The sequence below is a fragment of the Mustela erminea genome, chromosome 2 (genome assembly GCF_009829155.1).
Source record: "Mustela erminea isolate mMusErm1 chromosome 2, mMusErm1.Pri, whole genome shotgun sequence".
Lineage (NCBI taxonomy): Eukaryota > Metazoa > Chordata > Mammalia > Carnivora > Mustelidae > Mustela > Mustela erminea.
In genome coordinates, this window is record NC_045615.1 from 44,072,512 (window position 1) to 44,091,518 (window position 19,007).

Genomic DNA, 19,007 nt, shown 5'->3' on the forward strand with positions numbered 1-19,007 from the left:
ATACTCAGAAGGCTGTTTTAAGATGAGCTAAGCGCTAGTCACAGTAAGAATGGACTTGTGAGTTCTTAACTCTCAGCCTGAAGACCGAAATGGAAAGACTAGCTTATGACAGTAGGTGTGGTGCTTCCAGAAAAAGGGCAGGATACCAAAATATTCCCGATGTGACTCTGGCAGGGGTAGGGGATAGATGGTTTACTGTTGCTTACTTTTTACCAGGTGATGGATAGAGAATGAGGCTCAGCGAGAAAGAGCCAAACCGCGTGAAGCAGGCTTTGTCCGTGGGTCCTTTGCATCTGCAGGCGTGTCTCCTGAAGTCAGCTGTCTCTCCCTGCAGCCGTCTACACACACACTCCTCAGCCCCAGGAAGCCTGCACAACTGGGAAGCTCAATGCAGGAAGCATGTACAGGTGGACCAAACTAGGGCTTGCACCAGACCCTACAAGCCACCATTTCTGTGAGCAGGAGCTTCTGAAAGAGATATTCACAACTCGGAAAGGACTACACAAAGGTTAGGGAAATAGCTGCCTTCTGTTTTGTTTTTTCTCCTTCCCTGAATAAACTAGCTTAAAAACAACTTTTTTTCCTTTGGGTGGTAAATAGTAGGTATTTATTGGAAATGGAAAAAAAAAAGTACCTGGACTATTGCATTTAATCATGTATTGTAATTGTGTTACTCTACCTTTTTGCATCAGAGACAGATATACAATGAACATTCAGTTATCACAGATTGCACACTAGATAGTAATTCTTCAGGCCTTTTACAAACCACCAAAGAACAGATATTGGATTCCGCAGTATAGTACAAACGTCCACAATCAATCCAGTCTTAGCCAGTTATCTTCAAATTTACTTCTGTTGCTGTACAAATAATCGGCCGTTACTAGGGCTTACAAGTTAATAACAGGACAAAAAAATATACATTGCACTGACACAAAAAGTCAGCTGTGTTAATAGTCATGCAACAAGTAACCAAACTTGCTGAAATTAAAAATACTTTCTAAAAACAGTTTTAACGGCATAAATATTTTGTACACAGTTCATTTACCAAAACAAAATGTATTTAAATGATACAAAGCAAAAAATAAGTTTCTACCAACTTTATACATAAGAAAGTGCAAAATAACTTATCTAGAGTGTTTTGCTATTATCCAGACGGATGGCTGCTATGGGCAGCTATTTTCCTCTTCCGAAGCAGGACGTTACAGTTGCACGCTACACGCATACGTTAGAATGGAGGGGGTGGGGGCAGACAAATGAACTACACAGATCAGGCAGGAGCCTTGTGAGGTACTCTCCGAGAAGGGACACAGACCACGAGAAGGTGGGTGTACATGCTCAGAACAGGTGTTGGTAAACCAATGTACACGAAACACAGAAAGACAGCAGGAGAAACGATTAGTTTATGTACGTGAGTGTACTTGCATGTGTGAGTGATTTGTGATTTCTGCATCAGAAAGCAAAAAGAAAAGAAACCCCACTGAATGGAACAGTTGCCCACAGCACCAGCTGCCAGAGGAAATACTATCATGAGGGTTTTGGTTTCCACCTTCTAGATATGGAAGTTGTGTCGGAAAGTTTAAAAGTGTTCATCCCATAGAACTTCATATTACATAGAGGAATAATCTGTAAGTAACTACATTACACACATTCATATATTCAAGTCTTTAAAGAACACCTCTGCCATTGGGTTTGGGGTAAACATGGTTCATAGACACAAGGAGGACGTTTCTTTTAAAAAGTGTAGAATAACACTGCTACAACTCATCTATAGGGCCGGACAGGGGCAAAGCCCACGACTATGTGATAGCACAATTCCTGCCACTGTTGAACATCCAGCATTATTTATTAGAATTTGAAGATGGTGGGTCCGGGGTGGGGGAGGATCACGGGGAAGAGTTAAGACACAGGAAGGAAAACAGAACACAACTTTTCTTCAAGTTAAAGTATTAATGCCAATAATCCTTTTATTAACAAGTGTATTTGAAGTTTTAGAAATGGAAATGTATTAATCAATTTTGATATGTAATCATAAATAGACGGTAGGCTCAAACCTAGGTAAATAAAGGGTTAAATTTAGTAAGCATAAGGCACTAAAGCAGCCTTTATATTTTCTCTTGGAGACCTAGTTATCAGGAAGAACAAATTTGTTCTTAAGCTGGTTTCAGCCCATTAGGTACAAGATTACTATTGTACCAATGCCTATTTTTGAATGCATGTGCATATATGTGCATTTTAGTGCATAAGTGTGCCTGTCACCAGGGCCTAAAGATGGAAAGTTGGGAAAGCCGAAGCCACTGTCCCTTGTATGACACCTCCAGGAGGGTGTGAAGGCCTGTCCTTCCTTGCTTGGGCCATAAATAAGTCTACATTTTTTCAAATCACAGGGCTTTTAGAATTGTTCATAATATCACTAAATATCTGAAAATGTTAAAATCTAGATTAACTGTTTCATTTGTTTTTTATATATATGTGTATATATATATATATTTATATATATGTACATAACACACATTTAAAAAAATCCCACCACCAAAGCCTTTTTTTCTGTAAACTAAACTTCTCTCTTAAGCCCCAACCAGCTTTAGTCTCCCTGGATTTGTGTGTTCTGTATCCAACTAGTAGAACAAATTAAATAACTAAATATTAAAATACTGTAATTATATTCATAGCAAAAACAAAAAAATAGACATTGATACAGTATAAATCTCACTGTTTTCAGGTAGATGGCATTAAATGGTAAAGATTAATTATAAGCAGTTCTGACATGATCCAGTTTTACAACAAGGTTTATATGTTAATTCTGTACACTTTTTTCATTTTTTACCCTTTTTTGAAAATAAGCTATAGTAGAACATTAGTGTCACCGAAGACACATCCTTATTATGTTCTATGCAAGAGAAGCTAATGTGGGTTACATGCAAATCTATCTCCATTAGTTGAGGCAGGGCGGTCTCCTGCATCACCGATCACCCGACCGCCACCGTGCAACGCTCAGAAGGGGACGCTATGGCCACGTGGCAGTCCACAGAGGAGTTTACGGGGGGCCTTAGGACACTGGAACAACACTGAGGTGGCGAGAAGCCAGGAGCAAGATGCCCAGACATTTCCAGGGTATCTTACGGCAGGACTCTTAGTCTCCCACACGGTTTCCTAAAGAAGGTCCACATCGTTTTGGTTACTAGCCTAGTTTAAGTGGAGATACTGTGGGCAACTTGAAAGAAAGGACATCGGGCACACAGGCTGGGCTGGAAAGGGGGGAGAAAAGACCACAGATAATGTCTTTGAGGATTTAAAAAACGTATTTATAATTAATTTGTGAGAGATGTCAGACAAACCATAAGTAGCTCACTGAGTTAGTGGTTTAGTTTGAAGTCTCATGTTACAGACAGTTAAGTCCTTATTTAGAAAAAAAAAAAAAAAAGGCCTTTATACCTATTTACAATATACACAGTTACTTGCAAAGAAGTCAGATTTACAACCATTTTCTAAAAGCCTTTTTTTGTTGTTGTTGGTTTTTCCAAATAAGGATGAGTAGATCTATAAAAATGAGACGCAAGAAAAGACAGTTAGTAAGTGAGGATTTTCTCTTGGAGACAGCTACTGGTAACAGGGAGAATCGGACACTGGGAAAGTCGCTCCTAGGAACCACCTCCTGTCGTTCTTGTGCTGTTCCCCCGAACAGTGTCCGCCCTGCTGCTGCACTCTACACCCGTTTATTCACTGATTCCTTTGAATTCGACACTTCAAACACGTGGTATGAAGAGAGGCGTAAACGGAGACTGCTTCGATGCCCTCCGAGCTGTGAGCCGTGACCGGGGAATCAGGAAGGGGGTCTACAGACCGTGATCAGCAACCAGCTTGTGGAATCTTCAACAATTCCGAGGCCCGTCCTCTGAACCCCTCTCATGCTGTAGGTTATAGTAACAGTTCTGACACACGCGCACTGGCGATGAGATTTTCAAGCGTTTGATCTCCGACTGAAACCGACTGCACCTAAAAGAAAAGCAAAATCAAGTAGTTACAGGTCCTCGCCACACAAGTTTGGTGACTGGGCCGAGAAACACAAACGTAGAAGTTGAACAGAAAGCTGGCACCGTAATGCCCAAGACACAGAAGTACAATGCCAGAAGAATGCTGAAGACATACAGGTTTGTGGTGTGTGGCTCACCTGGGACCAGAAAAAACACCATATTATTTGTATGAGGAAAAGTAGTATTAAACAAAGGCAAGCTCTCTATGTGACTGAAGTAAATTTTTTTTTTTTTTTTTTTTTTTTTTTAAGGCAAGATTTCCCTACAGGATGAAGCCAAAAGATCTGAACAGCTGTGAGCCCATTCTTCCCGTGCGAGACAGGCTCTCAGGCCCTATAAACATGGGAGAAATGTCAATGTCTTTACTCAGAGCTTAACTTTTTTCTCTTGGCAGAAGATTTACTACTTGTTTTGAAAGACTCTTTGGTCACTATCAAGTTCCTCTGGGCTTTTAAACACTGTTTGATCTACCCTTTGGTGATTTCTTGAACAGTAGTTTGGTTTTCTGTCTGGTCCAAATGTTCTTATTTTCTGTTTATCTTGACAGAATTCCTTGAAGTAGACCCTACTTAAGAGGTGTTCAAATTCTTTAAAAAATATTCCTCTTCCTGGAATAAAGCAGGGTGTGACCTTGGATGTGGCATTTAACCACTCTAAGCTTGCCTTTTCGTGAGACTGAAATAGAAAATTACTTTCCTCCAGTGATCTACCAGTAAAGATGTCTAGAGGAAAAACAAAGTGTCACCAGTTAAGGGGTTTAAAGGACTGTTCTTGGACCTGGGACTTTGATGACAGCCCCAGAAGTTCTGACAAACTGTCGGGAAACCTAGGTAGCTCAGTTGGTTAAAAGTCCAACTCCTGATTTCGGCTCAGGTCACAAGACCAAGCCCCACACTGGGCTCTGCGCTGGGCGTGGAGCCAGCTTAAGATTCTCTCCCCTTCTCCCTCCCCACTGCTCACACTCTTTCTCTCTCTCTCAAAAAAAAAAAAAAAAAAGAAGTGCTGACAAACTCTCCCAACAACTGAGGGACACAAAGAACGTGGGCAGGGCTCTGCTCTGCCTTCTGTGTCTGCTCTATCAAAATCAATCACTGGGGTTCGTTTTTCAAATACAGCCTCCACCGGACATCTGATAGCAATGCATAATTTAAAGAATTATCTACCCTTAAGTAGTATTTGGAAAGTTAAAACATGACAAGGAATAATGTGTGCCAGTGTACATACGGGGGTGTTACTATCAAAAATTACTAGATTATTAGGTTTTGTAGAATGGGCCTCTCAAAGCACAGAACTCTGAGACAGAATCCTCTGCCAACCTCATAGAAAATCCCATAAGGAAAGGTTGACACCAACATTCTGTCTACCTCATCTTGAATCGGACTTCTCAGGAAAAAGGTTTAAGACATTAATCTGGAGGGTAAAAAAAAGACACTGCAATAACATCTTTTACTGAACACCTATATTGCCAGACTTTACACTTGGTGTTTTATAAAATTCACACACATGATTTCACTGTTCTCTCAGCACCTCTATGAGGAGAGGTATAATTATGCGCATTTTATGGATAAGAAAACAGGCCTAGAGAGGGTCAGTAACGTGCCTGAGATGACACAATGGCCAGGAACCCAGGGAGCATCTGGTCAGTATATACCAAGGACCACACCATTTCCAATATGCTGGTGCCCACGAGACCTCAGTAACCAGCTCAGAAACAATCACACAGCTCATGATTCTGTGAAAGTACTTCTAGAGTTAAGCAGTGTCAGCATTAGAGAGTGCTGCCTGTGGGGTCCTTTCCATGGTCTGCCACAGAACAAGAGGACTGTACACACACGTGTGGGACCGCAGTTTGGAAAAACAGCATCCAGATTAACAGTGGGGGACAACAGACTCCCCACACAAGGGAATTAAAACAGATCCTCACTACAAAACACACCTCCAGATACACTCCAAGTGTATTTGGACCCAAAGACCTAAGTGTGAAAAACAAAACCCTGAACCTCATAAAAGAAAATATACAAAAGCTGTCTTTATGGTCACAGGGAACGATTTCTTAAGCCACAAAAAAGCAAAAATCACAAGAAGTAAGAGATGTGACTACATCAAAATTAAAGACCTATGTGCCAGAAAAAACATATATAAAGTGAAAATGCAAGCCACAGACCAGCAGAAGGTATCTGCAAGCTGTAGAAAAGACAAAGAATTAGAACCCAGAGTAAATAAAGAACTCCTCAAGTACAGAGGGGAAAAAAAAGACAGCAAACCTAAAAAGAAAACAGGCCATGTTACCCAAGAGCAAACTCAACACAGCCAACAAGCCAATGCTCAGCTGTTCTACATCAGCTGCGCTGCGAGTGACAACATCAAGTGACGCGGCTCCCGGCCCAGCGTGAGTGAGCGCGGATGGCAGTCCCCGGGCCGCAGAGCTGGGAGACCCTGCCCAGCCAGCCCGGGATGGTGACAAGCAGCACGGGTTCCTGAGACCCATCTGACAGCATCTACGGCAGCTCAGTTTGTGATCTGTCAGCTCTAGCCAGAGCTCCCTCCTCTCGGACTCTCCAGCTCACGTCTCGGGAGGGCGTTCGTTAGGGTTTGTCCTATAGCCCCAGTCAGAGCACTGGGAATGTGCCCCTAGGAGTCCACCAAAAGGGAAGTGGATGAATTCTGACACATTCACACAAAAGACAGATGAAAACAGCTACGCGGAGTTTTACTCAACAGTGTTGAGTTTTTAAAAAAAAAAAAAAAAAAAAGGAAGTTACAGGAGGTACAGACAGCATGCTGTATTTGTGTAAAACGGAAGCCCCACAGAACAATACTGTAGTACTGTTTATGGAGACAACACAGACTCAGAGTAGAAGACTTGGAGGGGAGGGGCGAGGGGTGAGGACACACAACCACAATATTTTATAAGCAAACACGGTGGGACAGCAGCACCTCTCCATTCTGAGTCACGCAGGACAAGGTGTCTGGGTTGATTCTTTCCATATTTTTCAATAGGACAGAAGTAGTTCACAGTTGTGATAAAAGAACAAGGGGAAAGTGAAGGCTGGTTTAGAGCATCATGGCACTGTGTGCTGGGGACACCGGAGCACAGGAGGAGCTCCGTGCAGGGGTGTAATCCACATCTCAGGGGCCAGGCTCATAGAAATTCAAAACACTGGCATCTCATCTTACTTCTGGCAGAAGAGCTGGCCGCAGTTCCTGCAATGGTGCCGTCTCTCTGTCAGAGAAAACCGCACGGAGCAGCCGGAACAGCTGTCTCCTCCTTCATCCTTCACCCAGTGGTCAGCAGCAGAGCGGCCGGGCTGGTCACTCACAGACCAGCTGAACACTCGGCCTCGACTGTCACCAACGAGGATCCTGCTGTGATCCCTGCAGGAGACACAATACAACCCATGGAGTCACCTTGGGGAAGGCCGCCACAAAGCCACACAGCTGAAGAGCACCCCGTCACTCAGGAGATTCTGCAGGTTTCCGTGGACGCATGCACTGGGGTGGGGGGCTGTGTGTGTGAGACAAAAATAGAACGGAACCCGAATTTACACTCCTGTCTCAGCTCTCTGGATCAAATCTCGCTGTAACCTCCAAGAACAGAGATTTTAAACTCCATGCACTGCCTTCTTCCGCTGACTGGCCTGTTCAAGCAATGCCTGATACCGCAAATGAAATGTTTCCCCAAAGATGGGTTTGGATGTGTGGACCAGGGCTAAGCAAGTGACTCCTTGGGGCGGGGAGGGGGAAGGGTACAGGGGCAAGGTCAGGCACTTACTTGGAGACGCCCAGGGCGGTGATCTCTGCGGGGTGAGCATTGTCCTTCCGATCAAAGGCTGTGTGCATAGTTAGCTTGCTCCTGAACACCAGCTGCCGTTCCCACCGGTACCCTGGAGAGCAAAAGGGCAAGACAGGACACCCTGAAGTGGGAGAAGCCGGCATTCGGTAGGCGTGCCCTCATACAGTGGCCTCGCAAGCTAGGGGGTTGCAACATCCAGTTAGAGCAGCTTTCCCTGTCCCAGCAGCCCGTGCCTTGATGGCAGGTGAAGCAGTCCAGCTTAACACCAGTCGTGGGCCAGGTCAGAACGCCTCATTCGAAAAGACTGGGGAAATGTCCAACCCAAGAAGACAGAATCTCTCCCACTGAGAACCATGCCTCTAACTCTCTAAAAGGCAAAGCTACCCATTCAGACAGTTTATTTACTTATCTGTAATTAGTAACTTGCCCATTTTCAAAAGAGTTCATGGTTTGTGAAGGAAGGAAGTTTTTGGTGGGAGGAGTTTTAGAAATGCCCAATGTACAGCAGACACCACTGTGGGGTAAGAAACTGAAGAGGCCTTCTCTGTGGGTGGCTGATGTAGGTCACAGGGATGGAGTGCAGGGGGCATGGGGTGCTGGGAGAATGAGAGCCCACTGCCTCACTCCACCAGCCCTCATGTCACCCACCAGGAGCAACAAAATGACCGGACTTCAAGTTACCAGGCTTCAGTCTGCTGTAATTCCGCACTTCCATGGGGTTGGAGTGAGGGTGGTTAAGGGGACCCTGCAGATGGGCTCTGGTCTGGCCCTCCGAATAGTTCACAAATATGAAGCCATCCTTCTCATCCAGGCTGAGCTGGTCGGACCAGCGCCTAGAGTCATCGGAGCTGCTGTCGGTGCACCAGACGGCCGCTGCTCGGCAGGAAGCTGCCCGGGGCCTGTGGCTGCTGCTGCTGGGCTGACTGGGCACGTCCTTGGGGTCCTGGCTGGTGCTCTGCTCATCTGCTTCCGAATCACTGCTGTCCTCATCCTGGGCTTCCTGCCCTGGGTAATGCACGGGGAGAAAGAGGAAACACACACACACACACACACACACACACACACACATATATTATGGTTAGACCCAGCTTTGTCCTACTGCTGCTTTTCTTCTATAAGTTAAGACAGAATACACACAGCACTTTAAACTAAGTAGAACAATATTAAAAAAAAAAAAAACGCAGAATTTTCAGCTAGATTACATATAGCAAAAAGGAAAAACAAAACAAAACTACCACCCCGCCCCCCCACAAAAGGAATTTCTGAGTTTAAAGAATGCTTTGGCCAAAATTCTTAGGTTCACATTCCTGCTTTACCATCTGGCCCAAACCTGCCTTTGCAAACTTCTCAATGCTCCCTACCACAGTTCAGCCAGCTGGCGCCGACTTTGTTCTCCACGGAGTCCTGCTCCCCCTCACGGGGAAGGCTGCCCGTGTGGCTGGCCCTACTAGACCCGTCTTACCAATATCGTGTTCCCATGTTACCCGTTTCTCAAGGCACAGCTCCAACACTGTTTTCTCTAGAATCTTACCTGGTGCCTGCAGTTGAAAGAAATTCCCACTCTTGTGGACTCCTCACACAGTTGCACGCCTCTCATGTCGGAGTTCTCCCACCCAAACTATTACTTTTGGACAATCTTTCTACAAGACAGTGGTCAGCTTGAGAGAAGGGGCCCCAAGCACAGTGCCTTCCATGTGGCAGTCAGTATAAATGACAATGTAGATGAATCAATTATTGATGAAAGCTTTAGTCTACTGATGTGGGGTTTCCCCTTCTTCCCATTGTTATTACGCATTTCCTCAACCCAACTCCCTACTCTCTTGCAATAGAGTCTGCTGGAGAGAAAAGTTGTAAGTAATAAATATATAGAATCAGAAAAAAAGAAAAGTAGGAACAAGTGTACAGGCACCAGCTCACTCTAAGTATGTTTTTAGCAAGAGAAAGTACTTAGTTTGCCTTCCTTATACTAACACTCGTAGTCTAGTTACCTAATTTTTTTTCATCTCAGTGGCTTATGACCATGAAATTTAAGGTCTTCATTGATGAGCAGTCTTAGAAATGGCTTTCATTTCCACTGAACCACTGGCTTGCCTTCCTTTTCACCCAGGTAACTGCCTTCGAGCCCTGCCAGTCCCATGCTGTCCAAAGCCAACCAGAATTCTCCGGGGGCTGCTCTCCCCTCTGCCACTTCTATCAAACTCTGTCCATGATATGAATGTATAAGAAGAAAAAAGACATACTAGTATCTCCTTCCTAAATGTGACCTCTCTACCTTATTCATCTCATCATCTGCCATTACTCACTTAAACCTTTCTTCAAGGAAAGGGCAGACTTCTCTTAGGACTGCTTAATCCACTGTCTGATACCCAACAGGTAACCCCCAAATACTAATGGAACTGAATTGGATTTTTATGTCCCCAAACACCCAGATGACCTTTTTAGTGGAGCTGCAATGGACTATGCAGAAACTTACATGCACTAAGGTACTATAAGCATTAGAACGTCCTGCCCATTGGATCATTTCTGTTTTCTGGCAATTAAAGTAGAAACTATTTTCGGCTTACAAAGAGAAGTAATTTATGCCTTTCTGATAATAAGTCTTTTCCCTCATATCATCAAACTCAAGTGGAATTCTCAGTGTACAAAAGTTAATCACACAGAAACAATCTGAAGGTCAAAGTTAAAACCCTGTTCCTCTCGGTTTAGAACCAATCGTTCTAAATCGAAGGGGGTAACGTTTTTGGAGATAAGCAACCCAGAGCAGATCTCAGCCTGGGTTTATGGCACGGCTTCTAGTCACTCTGTATAGCAATCATCCATCTCTGTATTCTTTGGAAAATCTTAAGGGTTGCACAAAAAACAGGTAATAAGAAGAGTACAGAGCACTAAGCTTCAGCCTGAATAAAAGCCCTTTTTCAAAGGCAGGACTAGGGTGGGGATTCTGATCTGCCTCCGTGAATACCTTACAAACATGATGCCAGCCTGTCACAAAGATTGAACCTGAAGTGACAAGCACAACAGATGTGGGACTGGGGCCGTCTGACCTGTCCACCCCTGCGCCCTCCAGGTGTGCTCTGTATTTTCTGAAGTGAAAGCCTGAGCTTCTGGTACCCTGGGAAGCCAGCGGCTGTATCAGCCCTACTAGGATGAGGAAGCCAGGCACCGATACTAACACACCACGTACTGCCTGGTGAGCTGGCCAAGTCGCGGGGTGCCCACCCCACAACCTCCTGTGCTGGTGGGGGGGCAGTTGTACCTCTGATAGCTACACTTGACCTTAGGCCACGGTTTATGCTATTTGATGTGAGTTTATCCACAGTGACTTTAAACAAACAAACAAGAAATATGAAAACTATAGCATAATTAGAAAGTATCCAATACCTATTTGTGTTTCTGGACAGTCTTCCTGCATTTCTAGGACTTCAACAGGTTCAGGAGCTGGTGTCTCAGGAACTTGCAAAAATTCCATTCTCCAAAACTGAATTTAAGTAAGTATGAAAATACAAAAATTAAGCAGCTTAAAGAAACAATTTACATGTGACTGGATGAAGATGATCTCTTGGGGTTAAACAGGTTTCTCTTATGTCTATGTCTTATGTCTAATTAAATTTCCCTCTTGAAAACTGTGGGAGAGAACTATGCTCCCGAACTGGTTTCCTTGAGATGTTGATGGGTATTTCATGGTGGAGGGAAAAGGATTGTGGTCAAGTAAGTTGGAACAACATGGTTCAACTTACTGGTTGAATACTTAGTTCAACCCAAGAGCCTTGCACACATGAAGGCATACAGTAAGCAGGATCCCCAAACACATTTGAGTGTGGAGCTTTCCCCTAAATGCCTCATGAACGGAGTTCTCTGAAACAGGGCTCTGGAGACAGCAGACGTCGAGGTGTGCCTATTGTCTGAGGTGCAGGGTGTGTGTGGGGGGGCTGAGAACCTCATCTTTGCTCAGCCAGTGTGACGATAGGGCACCAATCAGCTGCGCTCTGCTTTTACAAAGAGCACAGCTCAAGAAAATAGACATGAAGGAAAATCTCCTGAGAGACCCAAGTATTTGAAGAGACTGTGAAGGTAAATGATCCGTGGGTTCTATTGCCTGCAGACGCCCAACACAAAGAAAACTACGAAGGGGATAAACTAGGATTCAGGTGAAGCCAGGGACAGGGACTGGACAACGTGGTCCCTGGAAAGGATTTCCCAGCTGTGATTCTCTATAGACAAGAGACACTCCCTGTTTTCCCCAAGAAGCCATTTGAGAGGCCGAAAAGCCAATACTTCTGCAATTTCCATTTTTAGAATCTATGGTGACATGGAAGTCATGTTTAAGTGACCTTGGGTGAAGCTGTCCAGTGGTGAGTGGCACTAACAGATTTACTCAGCAGTAAAGAAAGGGGCCGAGTCACCGATGTTCCCCTTGTCGGAGAACACCAGCACCTGTGGCTCATTTGAATCTGAGCAAGAGTTTGCTCACTACCACCACCACCTGTTCAGGTATCTTTCACCGTGGACAGCTCCATGGGTCTCAGGTAATCAGGTCGGTGAGCGCCTAGCACATTTCCTTATAGAGAACTTACTCGGACCACGCCATCTGAGTGTCCCGTTACTATGACGTTCTGTGTGTCCCACTCGTTCATCTCCGACACGCAGCAGCAGACAATCTGCTGGCTCCTGCCTGTGAACGTGTTTACGCTCACAATCGGGTTCCCATTGATGCTCCACACATGGATGTATGTACCAGCACAGGAGACGATGTCCCCCTGAGAAAGTAAAACAGCCTCTTCACTCTCTTTGCTCCCTGTGTAGCACATTCTGGTTTCAGAAGCAAAGTCAACCTTTGGCCTAGCTCTCAAAAAAACCTTTTAAGTTCTTCAACTGGTGGCTCGGAATTTCTGAGGTAGCCTGGAAGTGCTTGCTGACCTAAAAACACACCGAAAGAAGAGGCCTCTTAAAGAATTCATGGGGGAGCGGATGCTGTGGCTGGGGTGGTCTCACACGCAGACACAGGTTGGAACCCGTCCCCGCTCTCAGCATATGCCCCAGCACACTGCTGTATCGTGCTTTACTCCGGGGAAAGCTGCCTATGACCTAAGGAGTGAGGCACTACTCTCATGCCTCGCTTTGTATACAAAAACCCATTTCTATCTTTCATTTAGAACCAGGAATCCACCTCTGCTGAATTTTACAAAATGAGTCCAATCACCAACAGCATAAGGTAGAAGAGAAATCTCTCAGTCTAGATACAGTTGTATCTCCCTTTTCAATAAATAACGATGAAATGTTGGCAGCACTGTAGCATCCCACTTTATAGTTTGTATTCATAATAAGGGGAGGAGATGAGGAAAAAAAGAAAATTAAAATATAGGTCACTTCTTGGCCAACTGGATAAACCTGCAGACTCCCTAAGCTGTTACCTCAGGTGTTCGTAAGCTCCAAAGATAGAAAAGAACAAGTTCTTCCCTTAAACTCAAACAGGCAGGGCTCTACCCAACCTGGTGAGAATCCCGCCCACTCCTGCTACAGGAATGTAGACACTTCCAGAGCATCTACTGTGTCAGTTCGAGTAGAGGACACTTCTGACATTCCATTTCATCCTGTCAACACCTAGGAGGTTAGCTATTTGAATCCAGCCCTTACTGGCCCCAAAGCTTATGTACCACACCATGCTGCTTTTCTTATCCCCAAGGCAGCCTGGATGTCACTGATGCTAGGCACTAACTCCAGAAATGCCCTGGGGAATCTCAGTACAGTCCTCAGGCACATGGGGACCTACAGAAATAGGAAGACAACCATCCAAAGCAGGGGGAAACTAGAAGCTAAACAGAAGCATCAACTCAAGGAAGAAGGGAAGGGGGAGCCAAGGATGGCAAGATAAGGAGGCTTGGGGCTTTCCCAAACCACCCTGTGCTGGTCTTGTTACTGTTCTCTTCTTCCCTCTGTCCTTCTACCACAATGGCAAGAACTAAACCAAAGCCCAGACAAAAGTGTTACTTAGCCAAGCACTGCTATGTCTACCTGGGATTCAGCCACTGAACCACGTCGTACAGTGAGTTTGAGCAGCTGTGCTGTAATTAATGGCCTCATGGAGGAGAGGCCGCTGCTCTATTCTGCCCTGCGAGAGACGCAGCGCTCCAGGGTGCCTCAATGAGAGAGCATTAGAGCAAATCCTGCAGCTACAGGCACCAAACATAGGAGGAGCTAAAGGGCAGCCACAAGGTCACTGATGCCCCAAACTCTGACTGAAATAAGCACACTTGATACTGGCTGCAAAAATATGACAGAAATAGAAATCTTTTCATGCATTATTAAGAGATACAAAAGCACTGTAAAAGGGAAAAATCAAACACATCGGTGGTGTCTGCTGCAACTACTGCAATCCACTGCAGAATAACTTCATGAATAATGACCAACTATAAATGAAATTCTCAGCATTTAAGTGAAAAATGACTCTAAAACAAAGTGCTCAAAATTGTGCCATAAAGCATTTGATTCAGAGGAACCTGGCCAGGTCAGAGCTATTCTGTTGTAAAGCTCTTAGGGACATGTGTTTGTAGAACCAACCCAAGATGCTATTGTAAAAGCATCTGACTTTTCAGATATACCAAAAAATGAATTTGATTTTTACCCCTGCATACTCCCCCTTCCTTGCCTGGTCTGACCACTCTTATTATTATCAGATACTCTACGTGCCATTCACTACAACTAAATTTCTTTTTCCTTCTTTGACTGACTACAAGGTATTGACTAAAAGCATACTACTCGGTATCTTCTGGCAGAAATTAATGATGTTACGTTCCTCCAAAGGAAAGCTGTCTGTGTGGGTGATGATATGATGTGGCTATGAGGGATGACACAAGAGGACCCCAGGACAGAGCTAAGGGTAAGGGTAAGGGAGGGTATGAGTATGCAGAGTGAAAAAGCAGTGAGGCTGGGGAGTTCCGGTCAATCTACAAGACTGATTTGCATCCGTGGGCATCACCAACATACGGACGTGGTAACCTGTCCTGCAGACACAGGGACCTTAGTCTTTGTATAACCTACCCCTAGCTTCTCCTGCTTCCCCACACAGCTCAGCAATGACTCCTCTCCTCACCCCACCTCAGGTGGGTGTGGTCTCCATGGGGGGACTCCCAGGCCTGTGCATTTATTTTATGCTGACTCACTTATTTATATATAAAATATTTATTTATGAGAAGAGATAATATTCTTCAGTAAGCTTGGGATTAACTTTGCAAAATAGTCCTATAACAATTCTGCTCATTTGGTTACCCAAATGTTACTCTTTTTACCTTACATAGTAAATAAAGAATCTGAATGTATTTTATAAAAATTTCAACACAATTTTAACATTCTTTTTTTTTTTTTTTTAAGGATTTTATTTATTTATTTGACAGAGAGAGAGATCACAAGTAGGCAGAGAGGCAGGCAGAGAGAGGGGGGAAGCTGGCTCCCTGCTGAGCAGAAAGCCTGATGCAGGGCTGGATCCCAGGACCTTCAGATCATGACCTGAGCCGAAGGCAGAGGCTTAACCCCCTGAGCCACCCAGGCATCCCACAATTTTAACATTCTTAATAGATCCAACAAATTCCTTATTTTAAAAAAAAGCCTATTCTAGAACATAGTTTTTAACCAAATCTTGCTCTTTAAGGTATGCAGCAGTAAATGTATTTTAAGGTATTTGAGTTACAAACTTTAATATCCATTTTCTTTTTGCATAAATCAAAAAACATGTAGTAGCATTTATGAAATGAGTGTCTATCAACATAGAAAACAGAGCCATTTTTTGTTTATATTAGCCAGAAATACTTGTCTTCCCAACCATAAACCAAGTGGGCAATTGAATACTTACTGTTAACTCATTGATACAAAGAGCAGAAACTGGAGCTCGATGGCCTCGGAGCTGGGTTAGGAAGGACAGTTTGTTCAAATCCCAAATGATGCAGGTTCGGTCACGGGACCCGCTGACAATTATGTGATAGGCCAATGACGCTGTGGCACAGGTGACAGTGTCCGTGTGGCCAAGTAAGGCCTATGAAGTAGAACAGAAAAAAATGAGGCTGATCACCATGACTGTGCTCCTTGAGGGGCTCCAGAAGGTCCTGGATGTACTAGGAGTGAGGGGAGCGTGTGCTGGCAGTAGCAGTGTCTGCCATGTCTTCCTTCTTTTTTTTTTTTTTTTTTTAAAGATTTTATTTATTTATTTGAGAGAGAAACAGTGAGAGAGAGCATGAGCGAGGAGAAGGTCAGAGAGCGAAGCAGACTCCCCGTGGAGCTGGGAGCCTGATGCGGGACTTGATCCCGGGACTCCGGGATCATGACCTGAGCCGAAGGCAGTCGTCCAACCAACTGAGCCACCCAGGCGTCCCATTCCTTCTTTACCGACTATACATGCCTCAACCTGCCAGAGGAACAGAGAAGTCGGGGGGACTCTGACTTCTTTCCCAGACCTGGATTAGAATCTTAGAAGGGAGAATAGCAGCTGCAACTCAGTTTGTGTTTCTTCCTCTCATTTCTACATGGAAATGCATTAGCTATTTACATCACTTCTTTCCCAGACCTGGATTAGAATCTTAGAAGGGAGAATAGCAGCTGCAACTCAGTTTGTGTTTCTTCCTCTCATTTCTACATGGAAATGCATTAGCTATGGCCCCCACAAAGGACAGCATTTAAACTGGGCATTGATTCTTTTCTGCCACTGTCTCCTGTTCATCAAAGGAACTAAAACTGGATGGATCTTTAAAAAAATGCACACACAGTGAGGCCTGCATGGTGATGGTACATGGTCCTAGCAAGATGAAGGGAAGTGTGCTGAGCTCCTGTTACTAACCTGGACACATCTGTGCCCAAGAGATCTGTTCAGACTAGAACAGGAACTTCTGTCTTTTGCTAGAACATGAAGAGAAACAGGACCCAGGGAAATGGCAATGTGGGAGAACAAGCATTTCAGAGAAGATTCAGATTACTGTTAAGAGCTCCTGAGTATTGGGGTACCTGGGTTGCTCAGTCGGTTAAGCATCTGCTCTCGGCTCAGGTCATGATCCCAGTGTCCAGGGATCGAGGCCTATAAGGGGCTCCTTGCTCAGTGGGGAGGCTGCTTCTTCCTCTCCTTCTGCCCCTCACCCTGCCTGTGTTCTCACTCTCTCTCTCAAATAAATGAATACAATCTTAAAAAAAAAAAAAAGTTCTTGAGTATTTAACTACTTAAATAATGAGTTGGCTTACAATTTTTGGTCATATATAAATCCTTTCTGTATGCTTAGCAAACCCCAGAAGGCTGTTTTAAATAAGAAGTGACTTTTCCTGAGGGCTTACTAGCTGGGACACTAGCTTCAAAGTCCATTTTCTAAATGGAAAATATTGTGAGCCAGAGAGTTTGGATCAGCAAACTACAATGTGAACCCTGCATTTGCTCATATCAACACTATCTTTTTATGTGGCCCATTTTTAGACTCAGCAACCACTGACGTTTCTGGCTGATACACATGACCAGTGGTGTAAATGCAAGGGGTTCCATCCCTTCCACAGACATTTAAGACACCACTGTCTAAATTTGGCTTGAAAATAGCCTTAGAGTCCCACAGAACTGAATTCACATCCTGGCTCTACACTAAATGTGACTGGGGCATGTGTCTGAATCTCTTCAAGTGGTGGTATTTCCAGGAATCAACAGGGTTTATCAACTACCCTGCAGAATTGTGAGGACTGGAGTTTTACATTTTTAAACTCCTAGCATAGTGCTCTGAACATAGTAAGTGCTCAATAAATGACAGATATTGTTACACTGCTTCTCAAATTTGTCTTATACACTTAGATGTATATTGTATCAAAAACACTTTATAGCAAATTCATTCACAAATCAAATGTTAAAAAAAGGATGGCCTAATTATAAATGGTATTTGCTTTAGATAAAAATTTGTGAAAGTAGATAATAAGTAATCAAATGATAAATAAGGAAAGAGATAAAGAATCAAAGAGTTACTGGTTTGGCTGAATGGAAATCGCCCAGAAGGAAAATAATATTAATCAATAGCAAACATAATTTTGATTAGAAAAATCCAATTTACGGGCAACACAGCTGACTCTGAACAACATGGAGGTTAGGGGTACCGACCCCTGACGCAGTCAAAAATCTAACTTTCGGGTGCCTGGGTGGCTCAGTGGGTTAAGCCTCTGCCTTCAGCTCAGGTCATGATCTCAGGGTCCTGGGATGGAGTCCAGAATCAGACTCTCTGCTCAGCAGGGAGCCTGCTTCCCTCTTTCTCTCTACCTGCCTCTCTGCCTACTTGCGCGCTCTCTCTGTCAAATAAATAAATAAAAATCTTTTTAAAAAAAATTTAAAAAAAAATCTAACTTTTGACTAACTTTCTAACTGAGTAACTTCTGACTCCCCCAAAACTTAATTACCAATAGCCTACTATTGACTGGAAGCCTTACTGGTAACAAAAATAGTAATGTAACAGATATTTTGTATACATATTGTATTCTTATAATAAAGTAAACAACAGAAAATATTACTAAGAAAATCGTAAGGGGAAGAAAATACATTCACTGTACTAGGTTTATCAAAAAAAGTCTGTATATAGGTGGACTAGGACAGTTCAAACCCCTGTTAAGGATCAAATGTATTACTTAAATAAAGTAAAATTTACATGTATGTTAAGATTTTATTTACTTATTATTATTAAAATTTTATTTATTCATTTGAGATCAAGAGATAGAGAGAGAGAGAGAGAGCACAGGAGGGAGAAGCAGATTCCCCGATGAGCCGGGAGCCCGATGCAGGGCTCGATCCCAGGACCCGGAGATCATGACCTGAGCCAAAGACAGACACAGGTAAAGTGTCTGTCTTTGGCTCAGGTCATGAGCCACCCAAGGGCCCCTTACTTATTTTTTGAGAGAGAAAGAGAAAGCGCTTGCACAAGGGAGCATGGGAAGGGGCAGAGGTGGGGGGAGAGAAAGAGGATAAGAATCTCACAGCAGACACCACACCCAGTGCAGTCCCATGCCGGAATTGAACCCAGGACCTCGAAATCATGACCTGAGCCGAAATCAAGAGTCAAGAGTCAGATGCTCAATTGACTGAGCCCCCGAATCAGACTCTCGGCTCAGCAGGGAGCCTGCTTCCCTCTTTCTCTCTACCTGCCTCTCTGCCTACTTGTGCTCTCTCTCTGTCAAATAAATAAATA

The 19,007-nt window shown here is 44.0% G+C and overlaps 1 protein-coding gene across 6 annotated transcripts in view; it reads right to left on the reverse strand.

The window, feature by feature from the left end:
- Positions 1–583: 583 nt before the first annotated feature.
- The window catches only part of WDFY3 (WD repeat and FYVE domain containing 3), a 245,098-nt gene continuing 226,674 nt past the window's right edge, over positions 584–19,007 (reverse strand). For all 6 annotated transcript variants that reach the window (XM_032332768.1, XM_032332772.1, XM_032332773.1 and 3 more), the window contains 7 exons: positions 15,671–15,850; positions 12,399–12,581; positions 11,206–11,302; positions 8,506–8,829; positions 7,804–7,915; positions 7,209–7,406; positions 584–3,993 (listed from right to left, as the gene is read on the reverse strand). In XM_032332768.1, the coding sequence (XP_032188659.1) occupies positions 3,870–3,993; positions 7,209–7,406; positions 7,804–7,915; positions 8,506–8,829; positions 11,206–11,302; positions 12,399–12,581; positions 15,671–15,850 (1,218 nt within the window). In that variant the 3' untranslated portion in view covers positions 584–3,869. The remainder of the gene's footprint in view (positions 3,994–7,208; positions 7,407–7,803; positions 7,916–8,505; positions 8,830–11,205; positions 11,303–12,398; positions 12,582–15,670; positions 15,851–19,007) is intronic.